Source organism: Anomaloglossus baeobatrachus, chromosome 9, assembly GCF_048569485.1.
Source record: "Anomaloglossus baeobatrachus isolate aAnoBae1 chromosome 9, aAnoBae1.hap1, whole genome shotgun sequence".
In the NCBI taxonomy this organism is placed as follows: Eukaryota; Metazoa; Chordata; class Amphibia; order Anura; family Aromobatidae; genus Anomaloglossus; species Anomaloglossus baeobatrachus.
In genome coordinates this window covers 37,765,482-37,783,038 of record NC_134361.1, presented here as the reverse complement: position 1 = coordinate 37,783,038, position 17,557 = coordinate 37,765,482, and the positions used below count along the sequence as shown (strand labels likewise).

At 47.4% G+C, this 17,557-nt stretch overlaps 1 protein-coding gene across 1 annotated transcript; it reads right to left on the bottom strand.

Annotated features, from left to right (window-relative positions):
- Positions 1–1,839: 1,839 nt before the first annotated feature.
- On the bottom strand, positions 1,840–7,410 carry LOC142250403 (olfactomedin-4-like). The gene is made up of 3 exons (XM_075322565.1): positions 7,219–7,410; positions 6,964–7,114; positions 1,840–5,009 (listed from the first exon to the last, which is right to left on the bottom strand). Exons 1-3 carry the CDS (start codon positions 7,351–7,353, stop codon positions 4,165–4,167), a joined length of 1,131 nt encoding a protein of 376 aa, XP_075178680.1. The 5' UTR covers positions 7,354–7,410; the 3' UTR covers positions 1,840–4,164.
- Between the last annotated feature and the right edge of the window lie 10,147 nt (positions 7,411–17,557).

Here is a 17,557-nt window from a genome sequence, read left to right as displayed (position 1 = left end):
CGAGCAGTGGGAGAGCGCAGCGTCCCCTCCTCCGCCCGCGACAATATCATCCAAGTAGGCTCTGTTCACACACAGCATTGTAGCCTCATTGCAACAGAAATCATGACAACCTCTATACACTAAATTGAGGTCTGTGTTTCATATAAGAACCTCTACAGTAAAAAAAAAATAGTTATCACTTTTTTACACATTAAGCCCTGTTTCAAACATCAGTGAAAAATATAGACGTTCTTCACTGACGTGTTAAAAACGCATATGTCCCTCCGTATGCCGTGATTCATGGCACACGTGTGTTCTCCATATGCTATCCATGATCAGTGAACCATGATAGCACATGGTTCACTGTCCCCGCTCCTGCTCTCCATGGTGCTGAAGTCTTCCGAATGCTGTGTCAGGCCGCCGCTGTCTCCCCTCTGCAGCTACTCTCGGCTCCGCTGTGCAGTGCATATGTATGAGAATAATTAGCCGGCCTGGAAGCAGCAGAGAGCAGCGGCCGGAGACAGCATTGCTGGAGACGGGTGAGTTTGAAAAGCTTTTTATTTTCAATGTACGTGTTTTTCTGGTACGTGTTTCACGGAGCACACCATTGTGTGGTTTGTGAGACATCAGTGATGCCAGTAAAACACAGACATGTCTCTGTTCAGAAATCACGGACACGTGTGTACACCACTGCCCCTCCCCCCATACTGACTGCCAGAAGTGAGAACTGAAAGCTGTGAAAGGTGAGCAGACTGTTTGTCAATGTTATTGTGGAGGGTGTTAATCTATCCCCTGTATGTTGCTGCCTGTTTATGATTGGTCAGGGTCAGAGAGAGTAAAAAGTACCCACCCCCAGTGAAATCTCTCTGGTTATGCCCACTTGGACTTTAACTGTTTAATTTCCAAATACTTTGATCGCTAATATCCCTGCAATGGAGAAGTGAAACAGAAGAAAAAAACTAAATTGTTTTATTCTGCTCTGCGGTGTCTATTACATGGTGTGTGCAGTTTGACATTACAAATTTGGTAAAAGATCCTCTTTAAATATTCAGGAGGATTAGCGCTTCCCCAAGTTATAAAGAGGATAGCTACTACAGAATTGTTTTTTCCAGGGGAAAGCTAGTATTTCATTAAAAAAAAAAAAGATATTTCGGGAGTGGTGACAGATCATCTGTAATACAGCTTTGAAATATGGTTTATTTTCAGGCGTGCACACTCTATGCGTTTTTTGCTTTTCTTTTCAAATTGATTGTGTTAAAGGGATTTTTCATTTCCCAAAAAGAGGCAATTTTTATACCTGTTGTAAATGCCGCTGTTCTCCTGAATCCGGTGATGTTTTTCTTTTGTTTCTGCTCCTCTCCGTTCCTGAGATATGGCCTCTTCTTCCCTGTATATAAATCTAGTCTAGATAAGCAAGTAGGTGTGGCCCTCAAGGATACTCTCACAGAGAAGAGTTCAGGACCACACCCACTTGGCTAAAAGACGTAAGTTTATATACAAGGAAGAGAGGCCATATCTCAGGATTGGAGAGGCACAGAAACAATAGAAAAACATCACCGGATTCAGGAGAACAGCGGCAGTTACACCAGGTAAAGTAAATATGTCAGGTGATAAGTCCTATTTAACATGACTATTTATCATGACTTTTCATGGCAGTAAAAACTCCATCCTTGCACATATTTTCCAATATGATGTAGCGTAGCAATAACCGCAACTAGCAGTGATAATAATTTATATTCAACATGCTTTATTAGAGAATCAAGAATAGAACAAATAGCATTTTAATGGCTGCAGGTAGCCCAAACTTTGAATCTTTTAATACTTAAAATATATTTTTATACAGACAATTTGGAGCTTTATAATTTAAAAACATACATTTGAACAGTATAGATTTATTATAAACTAGCTGTACCCTGCCACGCTTCGCATTGGCACATTCTCGTTTAACAGATAAGAAATGAAACAGAAGATACGTTTCCAGCAAGACTTTAATTTGTCAACACTTGTGGTATACAATATTTTTGGTTTTACCATCGGCTACGTAGATAAAAAGATTGTCTGGATTGCCAACCCTAGAGCATGCAACATACAATTGTTCATGGCTGAAGCAATCCGTATGTGAATATAGACCACACAATTCTAAAGGGGGCTTTACACGCTACAATATCGTTAATGTTTTGTCGTCGGGGTCACGTTGTTAGTGACGCACATCCGGCGTCATTAACGATATCGCAGCGTGTGACAATGACCAGCGACCTTAAGCGACCTCAAAAATGGTGAAAATCGTTCACCATGGAGAGGTCGTCCCAAAACCAAAAATCGGTAATGGTTGATTATCGATGTTGTTCGTCGCTCCTACGGCAGCACACATCGCTGTGTGTGACACCACAGGAGTGACGAACGTCTCCTTACCTGCCGCCTGCCGCAATGCGGAAGGAAGGAGGTGGGCGGGATGTTAAATCCCGCTCATCTCCGCCCCTCCGCTTCTAATGGCCGGCAGCTTAGTGACATCGCGGTAACGTCGCTGTGATGCCGAACGTCCCTCCCCCTTGAGGGAGGGATTGTTTGGCAGTCACAACGACGACGACAACCAGGTATGTGCGTGTGACGCTGCCGTAGCGATAATGTTCGCTACGGCAGCGAACACAAAATATCGCACACACGACGGGGGCTAGTGCTCGATGTCGTAGCGTGTAAAGCCCACTTAAGGATTGACCCTGAGCTTTGTTGATAGTAATTGCAAACGCCAATCGAACAGGGAATTGCACTCTCTTGAATTGAAACGGTAACTCGGATAGAATAATTGTTTCGCCTCGGTTCCCACCATAGAACGCGGTTGTTAGTCTACCGTGAACAGTTGACATTTTCCACGGTTGCGCACATGCAGTTGAAATTTTCCGCAGTTTTGCACATGCGTGGATCGCGATGACCCAGCATATAGCGCGGTTGTTAGTCTACCGTGAACAGTTGAAATTTTCTGTGGTTGTGCGCATGCGTGGATCGCGATGATCCAGCATATAGTGCGGTCGTTAGTCTACCGTGAACAGCGTGAACAGTTTTAATTTTCCGCGGTTGCACGCATGCGTGGATCGCGATAACCCAGCATATAGCACGATTGTAAAGCAGGGTTTACACGCTATGATATCGTTAATGAATTATCGTCGGGGTCACAGTGTTTGTGACACATATCCGGCGTCATTAACGATATCGCAGTGTGTGACACTTACCAGTGACCTTAAACGATCGCAAAAGCGGTCAAAATCGTTTGCCGCGGAGAGGTCGTCCTGAATCAAAAAATCGTTTTCTATTAATTAACGATGTTGTTCCTCGTTCCTGCGGCAGCACACGTCGCTATGTGTGACACCGCAGGAGCAACGAACATCTCCTTACCTGCCTCCACAGGCAATGCGGAAGGAAGGAGGTGGGCGGGATGTTATGTCCTAATCATCTCCACCCCTCCGCTTCTATTGGATGCCTGCCGTCGCAGGGCAGGTAAGTCCGTATGACGGGTGTAAGCGAGGTTGTGCGCCATGGGCAGCGATTTGCCCGTGTCGCACAACCGACGGGGGCAGGTACGATCGCTTGCGATCTCGCTAGCGAGATCGCAGCGTGTAAACCCTGATTTAGTCTACCGTGAACAGTTGAAATTTTCCGCGATTGTGCGCATGCATGGATCGCGATGACCCAGCATATAGAGCGGTTGTTAGTCTACCGTGAACAGCATGAACAGTTGAAATATTCCACGGTTGCGCGCATGCGTGGATCGTGACGACCCAGCATATAGCGCAATTGTTAGTCTACCATGAACAGTTGAAATTTTCCATGGTTGTGCACATGCGTGGATCGCGATGAGTGGACCGAAACACTTGCGTGGCTTAGGGGGACATTGTGTCAAAATTTGACAACAATCGGTCTGGAACTTTCTGAGATAAACGGATCTTTACAAACGCACGTAAGATTTTTATTTATATAGATTAATCAGGACAGATTTTTTTTGTACTTATTTAGATGAAAAATAATGTTGCAGAGTGGATAATCAATACTAATATCAACATTTAGATTAATGAAAGTAATTCAATCAGGAGCGATACAGTCATGTACATGGCGAGAATGTGTTGTCCAGTATATAAGCAAGAGAAGTCCATTGCTGGAAAGTCCACATACATTATCCTTGCTTTTTCTTTGTTAGACAGGGACAGGCTTAGGTAGTGCCTTAAAGTCCAGATTGTATGTAACCAGGTAGCCATCATTGTACATGTAGAGCTTGTGGTCATTGGGGTTGTAGGAGAGACTCTGGACGTTCTCCATCATTTTGTCAAGAATGATGCTTACCTGAGCTTCCTGACTTGTCTTGGTGTCATATATGTAAAAGATTTCTTCTCTTCTGGTGCTGATGGTTCTGGTGACATATAGGACCCCACACACCATGAAAGCATTGGTGGCGCCGAGCTTGTATTGGGATGTCATCCAGGTCTGCTCTACCGTGAGGTTAAGGGGATTCAGTTTGCCGATGACAATGTAACCAGCATTTTCCTCTGTAGAGTAGATGACCCAGAGACCATCCTCATCGCTGGCTAAGTCAATGTCTTGCCAGTTAGAGGAGGCGTAAGAGAATCGGTTGTTGAAGGTGGCATCTAGAAGGGTCCTACGCTCAACAGCATTGGTATCTACATTGAACTTACAGATGTCCCTGGTGTTATAGCAATTGTAATACAATGAATTATTGAACATGATGACTCCCCCACCTTGTCCACAGTTGGCGTAGTCAAATCTATTATTGGGCAGGTTCTTTGTGAGCACCTTCTCGGTGGCTCCTTTGAAGAGCAAAAGATTATCGTAAGAAGGATAGAATCGAATAATGTTCATCATACGACCATCTGTAGTGAGAGGGGCCACCCAATGCACCTCCTGATTAGCACCTGAGAAAGAATCTTTCCCCCATCCTCCAAACCTATAGGAAAATCCTAAATAATTTAACTGGACCACAAATGGTTTGCTGATGTTGAATATTCCTCCATGACTGCAGGAACCTAAAGATAAAAAGGATGGAGCAAATTATTTAGAATTGGCAAGTATAAGCAAACATCACTTCCAATGCATTGTCTTTTGAGAATTTTCTTAACTATGCATGACTATCCATATTGTAATGGGTCCCTAAGAGCAATTGCAACTATGGTGACCTCAGTACATCCAACCATGCCTTACATGAAGAATCATAGGGGGGAGTTTTCTCCCTATGGAGAGTGACCCACCACGTCTGGCATGCCAGTATGAGGCTACTTAAATGCCTTGAATGGCCTTCTGAGAAATTTAATATGCAAATTTCCTCTTCAAAAAGGAAGAGGACTTGAACTCTACTGCCACCTATTCCAAGTAGCAATCCTAAAAGTCATTATCAACCCTTTAAATGAGCCTTACCCTATGACTTAGGACATAAAAGCCAAGCCAGAATCTCAATTTGCAGATGCGGTGTTTTGGGGTGTTGCCCCTCGTCAGTGCACAGTATGAGATCTGGTTTGGTTGGGTGAGAGGCTAAGGCGGGCTTTGCACGTTGCGACATCGCAAGCCGATGCTGCAATGTCGCACGCGATAGTCCCCGCCCCTGTCGCAGGTACGTTATCTTGTGATAGCTGGCGTAGCGATAATTATCGCTACGCCAGCTTCACATGCACTCACCTGCCCTGCGACCGTCGCTCTGGCCGGCGACCCGCCTCCTTCCTAAGGGGGCGGGTCGTGCGGCGTCACACGACAGGCAGCCAATGGCGGTGGAGGGGCGGAGATGAGCAGGATGTAAACATCCCGCCCACCTCCTTCCTTCCGTATAGCCGCTGGCGGCAGGTAAGGAGATGTTCCTCGCTCCTGCGGCTTCTCACACAGCGATGTGTGCTGCCGCAGGAATGAGGAACTACATCGTACCTGTCGCGGCACCGACATTATGGAAATGTCGGAGCCTGCACCGATGATACGATAACGACGCTTTTGCGCTCGTTCATCGTATCATCTAGGATTTACACAATACGACATCGCAAGTGACGCCGGATGTGCGTCACTTTCGATTTGACCCCACCGACATCGCACCTGCGATGTCGTAGTGTGCAAAGCCGGCCCAAGACTGGGATCTAAGGGTGAAGTTTTCTCCTTATGGAGAGCGACACGCTAGGTCTGGCATACCAGTATGAGGCGACTTAAATGCCTTGAATGCTCCTTTGGCAAATTTAATATGCAAATTGCCTCTTCAAAGAGGAAGAGGACTTGAACTCTAGTGCCACCTATTAGAAGTAGCAATCCTAAAAGTCAATATCAATCCATTTGCATATTAATTTTCCCAGAAGAGCATGCAAGGCATTTAAGTTTCCTCATACTGGCATGCCAGACCTGGTGTGTCACTCTCTATATGGAGAAAACTTTCTCCTTAGATCCCAGTCTTAGCTTCTTAACTAGCCAAACCAGATCTCATACTTTGCACTGACAAGGGGCAATATCTGTAAACATTGTGTCTGCAAATTGAGATTCTGTTTTGTCTTATATATCCTACGTCATATGGAATAGCTCATTTAAAGGGTTGATATTGACTTTTAGGACTGCTACATGGCACTAGAGGAGGTTGTCCTTACTTCAGCCTTCACATTTTCATTTGAATTTAAGAAACAATTATCCAAACACTTTTCAACAATTTAAGTGGGAGTTTGACTATTCTCACTTTTTGTGGCCATGAGATAGCAATGTGAGAGTGGTAAAGCCAACTGAAATTTACTGGGAACTGAAAGCTCTAGGTGAAGGACAAGGTTTTCACATGATACATCTGTTCTTCTCACCTAGCCACAGTAACTGCAATAAAAAGGGTGCAATTTTGCTGCAAACTTCTCAAATGTGTGGCATGCTACCACCCGAGAGTCAAAAACGATCAATTACCACCTTCTCCACCCCTTCCTCAGCTATAAACCTGGATCTGGTTAGGCTTCATTAGAATCAGCAATGACTTACCATAATTGATTGACGGTGGTTCTTGATTATTTTTGTTTTTCTCACAATCTTCAAGTCTCTTACGTAGTGAAGCAATCTCCCGTCTCACCGCTAGGACATTGTTCTTGTCGTATGATTCCAGTTGGCTCACCATGATGGAAATATTATGGACCTGGAAATCAGACCAAAGAGCATAGCGTTTATATTTGCTTTAGCAGGGATATTTTCCATTTCTGTTCATTGTATTAGTTTTGGGCACTTAAAGTGTGTCCTTACCTCCACGTAGAGAGCTTCAACCAGAGTATTGGATCCATCAATGGATTCTCGAAGTTTAACCACCAATGACTCAATTTCTCTGATCTCCAACTTAAGCAGCTCAAAGTCTAGTTGTGAGTAGGATATGCCACCCATCTCTATGACCTCCACCCGCCTGGTGAGGTTCCTTAGCTTCTGCACATATCCAGTCAAGGTAGCTTGGTAGTTCTGCATCTAAAAGAATAATACAATTCGAAATATACATCTGAAATCTCATTCGAGGAATCAATAGTAACTGCTAAGATATCAGAATTTCATCTAGTTTTACCTTTGTGATCTCTTGTTTGACGCTGACGCTCAGATTCTTGTTGGATATTTCCAGGATCTCCAAACGATCTGCAGGGAATGTGGTATCTGGGAGGACGACAGAACAACGACAGACGCCCAGTTCATCCACGGCCCCGCTGGTGTCTACCTGTGTAAGGACAAAAAGTTGTGAAGATAAATATGTGCAACTTTCAAAGGACTGTAATAGAGATCATATGTGATTACGACCGTACTATATCACCCTATATATGGTCTTCTGGAGGCAAAGGTTTTATGAACATTTCTATGTACATATTTAAAGGGAAACTGTCAGGTGCAATATGCACCCAGAACCATGAGCAGTTCTGGGTGCATATTGCTAATCCCTGCCTAACTGTCCCTGTATCTAGTAGCATAGATAAAGAGATCTTTAGAAAAGATCTAAACATCCTTTATGATATGCTAATGAGCGCATGGACTAGTCACAAGGGCATTAGTTCCTGTGCTCATTCCGCCCTCTTAGCATGTTAGCACAACCACGGGGTTGTGCTATTCAATGTGTCAACGTTGACGTGCGTACCTGTGTCTGCTGTTACCACTGATCAGAAGTCTGATCATGCACACGAGACCTCTCTGGAGCCGAGATACATACACCCGGCTTCATAGTCCGCATAACCGGAAGTGCGAGTATTATAAATTTGAACAGAATACACATCTCAGTCATTTTTTATCTAAATCTCAAAAAGACCACTCCATAATAGCATAAGACCCAGAGAGGACAGGAGTTTTTGCAAGGCAGAATAAAGAATTTTATTGATACAAAAATCACAAGTAAACACATATGAAAACACACGTAAAGGTTAAAATAGTGCTATAGGGGGGGACACCCAGAGACGTGTGGAACAGAGAAGCACGCTCATAAAAAATATCAGAAACATGGGTATATACATCAGGCTTAAATATTTTATAAAGTGCAATCATATAATCAGCCTTACTTCAATTGCTTACACATTGTTAAAAGAGCGTCTTTAATGCGTCACTAAAATGTCCTACAAGTCAGAAAAACCCATCCAACGCGCGTTTTGCGTTGCACATCTCAGCTTCTGTAGATAGATGATAGAAGATAGATGGATGGATGGATGGATGGATGGATGGATGGATAGATAGATAGATAGATAGATAGAGGGATAGATAGATAGATAGATAGATAGATATGGTACTCACCACAGTGGCGGCATTGCTATCCCATGCACACACAGCTAGTAGAAGTAGTTGCAGCATGTTTCCTATAGAATGCGATGTCCCTCCTTTTGATCTGTACATCAGCAGCTATATTTATAGGGGAGGGTTTAAGGAAGAGGAATGACCTCTTGGAATTACCCAATGATCCTCAGAATAAACCCCTTCCCTACTCCTTTCAGCATACCCCCCAACTGCCAACCATTCTGTGTGTAAATGTTGAGTAATCGCATGGTTGACGTTGGTGTAGTAACATCCTTTGAAATCTGAAAAAGAATCGGTCCTGTGTTTAAGAACAGTGATCTTATTAACCCATGTTATGCCGTGTGACATTTATAAAATCCTGTATTTATAAAATCCCAACAAGTCGAAATGCTACGCAGTGGGAAAAACTATATTGGCATTGGATCATATTATTCTATTGGTTTTCTGGGCTTGAAATACTTGGCTTATTATCTTAATAATATATATTTCTTATGGATTCTCTAAGCCCCAAGTCATGGTGAGCAACATTGACCAAAGACAATGGCACGGGGGGCAGGACTTCTTGCATGTCACATGGATCCGGGAGGACCAGGACAGCACAGTATGCAGGATGGCAGGCTGACATGTCTCCACCAGAGTCCGCTCCTGCGATCATCAGGCAACACCGTATATCTGCCATGGGCAATGCTGGTGATAGGGGAGGAGTCGGTGCCAGTGGCACTGGTGGGCTCAGGCTCCGCTCATCCACTAGGCTGGGTTTCCCTGTGACCTGCAGTACCACTGGCTTACTGTTGGTGGCGTGTGTCTTCCAACTGAAGTTACCACCTTTCAGCTGCAGACAATGAGAAGGCACCACACCCTTCTTGTTCCCCCTCCTGTCTGCTGGTCGCCGCCAGATATAGAGTCTAGTTATCCTGCTTGTCTCTGGTTTTTGCCCTTCTCTGTATATTGCGTCTCTGACTGCTCTCTGACTGTCGTGTTTGTACCTTGCTGCCATCTCCGGTTTTGATCTCAGCCTGATTTCCTGACTAAGCACTTGTCTGCCGATTCTGTCCCTTTTCTGTATCATCTGGTTTGACCCTGCCTGACGACTACTCTTCTTGGGATTGCAGCCTTCCAGAGATAGCGTTCTCCAGGGCCCTATAGTAATTCCAAATCCCTGTATAGGGGTTGAAGGGTTTCGGGGTTCTTGGGATTCTGCTTATGTGGCGCCCTGGACTAGCCAGGTAGCCACAGACAGAACACACACACACCCCCACCCTAGGCAGTTACACCAGCCAAACTAAAAACTCTTGTTGCCTCCCTCCAGAGTCTGATGTCCACACCAGGTGGGGCAGAGCCAGGCGGTTGGCCCCACCCACCGAGGAGTTCACAGGCCTGGAGGCGGGAAAAGAGTGATTTGAGTCTGAGGTGAAAGTGAGAGGAGTGAACACTTGGGTGTCTGGGTTGGAGCCCAGACACTGACAGCAAGGTTGGCAGATGGTGGTGGCCGTCTGCAGGAGTTGGTGGAACTCCGCAGAGCCGTAAGGACTGGGGTCGGGCGTCGGCCCACCGGTACCGGACCGGGGAACGGAGTGAAGCTAAGCACACAGGCAGGGCCATCGGACCCCGACCAGGCTTGGAGCCGCCATCAATAGTAAAATCCGAATGTGACATGTGAATGTTCCCCAACTAGCAAGTCCTGATTGAAGGCAACCGTTCACCCAGAGAGGATATACAGCCACCGCCACAGGCTAGAGATCCAAGGGCCAACGCCTGCGGGCAAAACGGGCTCCTACGGCACCTATACACCGGGGAGCGGACTACCGGTGGGCAACCACAGGAGTCAGAACATTCTACAAGGTGCAGGGAAAGACAGCCACCATCAGCCGTCCGGGGAGAGCACAACAGCAACACTGCAGCTGGCTGCGGGACCCGTCCATCCGGCCGTTTTGGTTTACCTACGACTCTGTCCATGATTGTCTGAGTGAGTACACCAGTGCCGTCAGGCACCACGCCGCGCTGTCCCTGCAACCCTGCACCCCAGCCATCCGGCCTCCCCGTTACACCACCGGGCCCCGGGATCACCAACCCCTGCCCACAAAGAGGACAACATCTCAGCTGCACCCTGCAATCTCTGCCGGGATCCCCGTTACCAGCAGCGGTGGTGCCATTATCACCACGACCCGTGGGTGGCGTCACGAACAATCTCCCTAACCAAACCACCATCCCCATTTCACTCACGGGTGAGGAGCGCTGCTCGAGTCCCCGGGTCCGGTCCACTGCTCGAGCCACCGAGCAGCAGCAGCAGAAGCCCCGGACCCGAGTGCGGCGAGCGCGTCCCCTCCGCCCGCGACAACTTGGCGTCACGACAGGATAGAGCCGATCTACTCACCAGTAGAAGTGCGCCCTGTAGTCTTCGCCAGCGGTGTCCGGCCGAAAAATTGAAAGCGCCAGCATCTTTGGCACAAAAATCTCCCGCTCGAGCGTTTTCTTCGAGCAGGGAAGGCGCGAAAGCGAAGCCCCGCCCCCAACAAGCGGAAGTGCTAGAAAGAACCAAGGGGGGGCGGGTGAAAGCCTGCCTAATGTAGCCGAGGGCATAAAAAGCGGGGACGCCAGGACTCTGCAACATATCCGGTTCCAGGAAGTTTGCCAGCAAGCATGTCCGTCCCGTCTGGTGATGCCGAGATTCCCGAGCCCACGCCAGGAACGGCGGCGTGGGTGGAAGCCCGGACCGCACAAATGTGCTGCCACCTTCAAACCCAGGTCCGTTTCTCGATGGAGCGCTGCGTGGCCGAGATGGAGGAAGTGGCGGCGGCCGTGCGGAGACGCGAGGTGAAGGCAGTGTTGGAGGAGCGGATAAGCGACCCACGCCCCTGTGTCCAAGAAAGACCGGCCGCTGCGGCTGAGGTGCTCGGCCTACGCCCGCTCACCCTCCTGCCTCCCCCACCATCCGTACCGGTTGCTGTTGCCCCTCCGCTTGGACCGCTACCCCCAACACCGGTAGCGGAATCAAACCCGTCCGCCCTAGAGGACCGACCTGGGGGTGTTGTCCGTGAACGGCCCGCATCCCTCCCGCTACCATGGAAGATCCCGCGGGAGGTGCCCGTCCGCGACAAGAAGCCGTCGGCCCCGGAAGTGGCCACACCCGAGACTGTCCCGGCTCCGGCAGTCCGCCCGGCTGTGGAAGAACCGGCCGCTGCGGGCCCGAAGGCCCAACCGGTGAGGCCAGTTATCCTTGAGTCCCACGCCTCGGCTGAGGCTGCGCCGGGCCGCCACTGCAAAGCCGCAGTTCAGACCACGTCACCGCAGGACCCCCACAAGAAAGTACCGGTTGTGGCCGGTGTGGGCGCGGTCCAGCGGGGCCCGACCCGAGCGCAGGGGCATGCCAGCGCCCCTTACTGGGACAGGGAGCCCAGCCAGTTGAGTCGAGAAATCGCCGCCAGGGAGCAGCAGAGGGCCGAAGTAATGGCGCGAGTGATTAAAGAAAAGGATGCACTCCGCCATGCCACCTTTCGGTGCGGGGCCCAGTGTATGAAGGCCAAGTCCGGCAGTTTGACACGCGGAGGGGGTTCGGCTTCATCTACGAGCCGGGCCTGGAGGCCGAAGTGTTTGTGGCTTGCCGCGATGTAAACTCACACCTTCCCACGGGCCACCCAGGTCACGATCTGTTGCCGGGCGACCTGGTAACCTACACCTGACACTGCGGGGAGAGGGGCTGGTTCGCCCTAGATGTTAAACAAAGGGAGAGCCGCGGTGTGCAGATGCGGCCCCAGCCCCCTCCTCCACCGAGCTGTCCGGATCTCGAGCTGAAAGATGTGCAACCTCAAATGGTGGCAGCGGTCCTCCGTTGCAACCAAGTTGTCCCCGTTGGGACCCTCAGCAGTTTGAATGAATGAAAAATAATCCAACTGAAGCTTCACCTGATTATCTACTATGATTATTCCGGGCGTTGCCGGCAAGTTGTCCCCGGAGGGACCCTATGTGTTTCACTGTATGCATGAAGAACTGCTCATGGACATGGCCGAGAACTGGCAGGCCACCCACGAACTAGTGGGCCTGTAAATAGTTTTGTGGGCTGGTTTTCCGTCCGTGCCGCCTCCGGAGTGGCAGATTGGAGGAAGGGCCCGCAGCAGAGCAGGCTGGGGCCCGGCCACCACCTGGACCGGTGGCCATCCTCCGGGAGTCAGGGGTCCGCGACACTTAATGGGTGGCTAGCCTCTAGCCTGTACGTGGCAGCCATCCTCAGACTGTGCTTCCAGGCAGACGATACACAGGCAGACAAGCAGACCAGCAAACACCAGAAGACAGAGAGCCAGGAGTTTGACTACAAACAGAAACTGTAGATGTATATTCTGTCAAGTACTTGCAGCAAACAAATAGTTAATGGCAGAGGTGTGTGTTATCAAGAGACAGATGGTGAAAAACAGAGATGTGGGCAATCAGCAAATAAGTGTTTAACTGCAGGCAGAAGTGAAGAAAAGGCAAACTGGATTCTCACTTGCAGAAACGGTTACAACTCAGTTGCAGCAGCATTGTAGTGTGCACAGCAGGTGTGGACACATCATTAGTGCAGCCTGTCCAGTTGTACAGGGGCCCAAGAGGTGAAGAGGCCCATTTATACCTACAAAGCAGGTGGAATTGTGCATGTATGATGAGTTCTTGGGCTCCAAGAGGCCCATATATTGTTCTTACACAGGGGCGCTCTCCTGTCTTTGTCTGTTTTACGACGCTCAGGAAATCATTACAGCACTCATGCTTTTTGGGGTATTGAAAGTTTCTGCTTTATTTCATCATGTGACCAGTTTATATAGTACCTCAAACAAAGAAATAACTCCTCAGAACTATGAACCAATTAGAGCTGCAGGGGTGTGTTTAGAAATGTGAAACTTCCCAACCCATCAGTGTTAGCTGAACCCTATAACATCATTCAGTTATAAGACAAGATGGTTTCTATAAGAGCAAAATAGATTCTATTCTCTCACATCTCCAAATCAATATATATATATACAGTATATACCAGTGCATAATATCTGGCAGGTACAAAAGGCACTTGCAAATTAATGCAAAATGTCTTTTTTTTTTTCTTTAAGCTCCCTGTTATCTGGTCATTTCTTCTTATGGAAAACCTACAAAATAAAAAGACAAAGGCTGCAATGCTGAATTGGATGTAATTTCTGGTAGAGATGGTGACACCCATACATCAGATCCAATAATCAGTGCAGCGTGTTACCCTTTGCGTTCTGTTTTCTTTATATGAAATCTGAACCGTTGGATTACAATATCCTATTCTTTCATAATTTGTCAAATCATTTCCTATTGCAGAAGAGGAACGAGAGTGAAAAACCTTTATTATGGTCCGAGAAATTATTGGGTAGGTGATAACTGGTCATACTGTTATCTTATCCAAAAATAGGCAGGCACCGTCTCACTAAACGACGTACCAGCGATTCCGACCACAATATGACCTGGTCAGGATCGCTGGTGCGTCGCTACATGGTCGCTGGTGAGCTGTCAATCAGGCAGATCTCACCAGCGACCAGTGACCAGCCCCCAGCGACTCGTGGAAATGATGCTGCGCTTGGTAACCAAGGTAAATATCGGGTAACTAAGCAAAATGCAAAAGACTTCATTCACACTGTCTATGATCTTGCATCTGATTAGTGAAAACCAGATGGCATGCTTATATCCAGGTTTACTTTTTATTATTTACTACTTGCATATATCTCTGATTATAAGTCTTCATTTACTGTATATGTTTTCAAGGTCTGTTTTTACTCTATATGTAGAACATAGCTTATCTATTTTTAGTAGTACTTGTAACATTGTTTTACTCTATAACTCATACATTTTCTGACAATCTTCTTAATTTTGTTTTCCCTTTTATCTGCAGACTTTCTAAAAAAAATTCTTAAGCGGGCTTTACACACTGCGATATCGGTCCCGATATCGCTAGTGTGGGTACCTGCCTCCATCTGTTGTGCGACACGGGCAAATCGCTGCCCGTGCCGCACAACATCGCCCAGACCCGTCACACATACTTACCTGCCCGGCGACGTCGCTGTGACCGGTGAACCGCCTCCTTTCTAAGGGGGCGGTCCGTGTGGCGTCACAGCGACGTCACTGAGCGGCCGCCCAATAGAAGCGGAGGGGTGGAGATGAGCGGGACGTAACATCCCGCCCACCTCCTTCCTTCCACATTGTGGTCGGGAGGCAGGTAAGGAGAGCTTCCTCGTTCCTGCGGTGTCACACGGAGCGATGTGTGCTGCCGCAGGAACGAGGAACAACCTCGTTACTGCTGCAGTAACGATTTTTGAGAATGGACCCCCATGTCACCGATGAGCGATTTTGCACGTTTTTGCAATGATGCAAAATCGCTCATAGGTGTCACACGCAACGGCATCGCTAATGTGGCCGGATGTGCGTCAACAATTCCATGACCCCAACGAGTTCGCATTAGCGATGTCGTAGCGTGTAAAGCCCCCTTTAGAAACTTCCTCAAACACCAAAAATATCCATCTCTTGCTAAACAATAAAAAAAAAGTAGGATGGAGGGGAAGGAGGGGGATGCAGCTGCAGATTCTTTTTTTTATTGAATCTTCAAAAGCTAAAAGAGAGCTGCAGTAAGAAGTCAGATGACTAGTTTAATGCAAAAGCTACAAAAATACTAGAGTAAAGTTGAGCTTAGCCTGCTAATATTGACGGGATTGAGCTAATGTCTTTGGAGGCGTCCAGACTCTCAACAGTTGATGTTGGAGGAGAGAAGTATCCGACTTGCTGAACTTCAGCAGCCAATCATTTTGAACTCTGCAATATATGAGGGCGCCAAGTGGAGTTTGGCAGAGACTTTCTAGGATGACACAGGAGCGGTCAGTGAAGCCTGGCTTTTCTCCCAGGAGCGATCATTTGGCTCCCAGCAACCGACTGTGTTTGGGCACCTTTACATCAAAACTTCTATATTAGCGGGCAATGAGAATAGAATCCTATATTTACATACATTTCCAGAAGGTCGGGAGACTTGTAGATTTATCTGGCTTCCCAAGCTGGAATGATGTTGTTGCTATTAACACATCTGTTGACGAACACTTAAAGAGAACCTGTCACGTAAAAAAAATGCAATTAACCTGCAGATAAGGGGTTAATCTGCAGGTCAATACTGTTACCTGCACATAGGAACTGCACTGCCTGGAGGAAAATAACTTTATTCCTCCCAGCAGCATTCAGAGTTCAGTCACGGGGGAGGCGCCAGTGCAGGTTCAGTCACCGCTCTGTGTATTGAGAGCTCCAGCTGTAACTGCATCCACAGCAGTGACTGACAGCCTCCTTTCATACAGAACTGGCTGTCAGTCAGTGCAGTGGGCGCTGTTATAGCTGACGCTCTCGATACACAGTGACAGATCCCCAAACGCTGCCAGGAGGAATAAAGTTTATTTCCTCCTGGCAGCAGGTCTTGCTGTGTAGGCGCCAGCCTACAAATTAACCCCATATCTGCAGGTTAATAGCATTTTTTTCATGTAATGGGTTCTCTTTAAAGGGGTTATCCAAGTGGCTGTTGCATCCAATCAACAGCCTAAACAGTGTTGAACCATTTCCCTGGAACTCTGAGGTTAGTGTTTGACTGCAGCGGTCACATGTTGTAGATGAAATGTTGATGTTACAGCTCTGTAAACAGAGGTGGAGAGTGATAAAAAGGCGCTGATATCAGGTTTCCCCTAAAATAAGCCCTAAAAGGAATTTTCACCCTCTTCAGAGTTATTCTTAAATATAAACCCTACCCCAAAAATAAGCCCTAGTTACAATTCAATAATGAAGTATCCATGCAGCTAAAAAGTTAAAGAATACTGCAGGACACTTCACTAAAGAAAGCAGACACCCCAAAAGAGAGAAGACAGACCCTGTAATCATACTCACCAGACCCTGAACGGGACGCTGTGGAACGCAAGAACCTATGCTTGAACGCATCAAGGACACACACCCGGTGATACCGCAATGCTTTGGGGACCTGGGATGCAATGCAAAGTGAGGACCTGCGGTGGAATGTATCAATGGATAAATCCCTTTAGACTTGTTTTATACATATGGTTTTGATCATCCATGGTACCAATGGTTGGTTAGTGTCTGAATAAATAGTAAGGCTGACGCACAATTTTGCTTCTAACCTCTTCATAGAGGTGCCAAGGTTGTCTCTCTGTTGTAGAGACTAGTGACAGATTCTGGGCCAGAATCTCTTTGCCTTGAGATTCTGTAGTTGAAATGTATTCCCTTTTCCTTTTGGGGAGGAGAGGGTTAATGTCAGTTTTCCTTGCCAACAAACATTCTCATCACCCTCCAAGGTGTTTCCAGTTTGGACCACTCCCAGTTTCTATATATACCCTCTGCTCCCAGAAGAGGGTGCTGGTTATTCTCTAATCTCATTTGGATGCTTGGCCTGGAGGTGCAAGGAGCTGGTAAAGCCCTCTCTGCAAGTTGCTGTGTAGGCTGCAGTCTTGGTGCTGACTGCAGCAGTCTGTTTTCGTGTTTCCCCCTGTCTATATTTCCTTCCCTTGGTGTGTTACTAGTGCAGCAGTGGGGGCTAGCATCTCTCACCTGCCAATTCACTAGTCAGGGTTATTACAGGGTCTTCCAGGGTCTCAGGTATCCTGTTCGGCGACAGGTGCCGGAACCTGTATAGGGACTGGCTAGGAGTGTAGGGTATAGCTACAGGTGAGTCAGGTGAGTGAAGGTATCCCATATATCCCATCACTAGGGCCCACCATTGTTAAAGTGTCCTCGGTGTATCCTTTGCACTGTAGTGTGTCTCGTTGTACACCATACTTTCCCTGTCACTTACCGTGACAAGAGGCTTCTTTGT

Coding starts and splice junctions, on each gene's coding strand:
- LOC142250403 (XM_075322565.1), bottom strand. CDS start 7,353: ATGGGTGGCATATCCTACTCACAACTAGACTTTGAGCTGCTTAAGTTG. Junction 7,115..7,218: donor TTGAAGCTCTCTACGTGGAG/GTAAGGACACAC, acceptor TCTGATTTCCAG/GTCCATAATATTTCCATCAT. Junction 5,010..6,963: donor ACCACCGTCAATCAATTATG/GTAAGTCATTGC, acceptor TTTTATCTTTAG/GTTCCTGCAGTCATGGAGGA.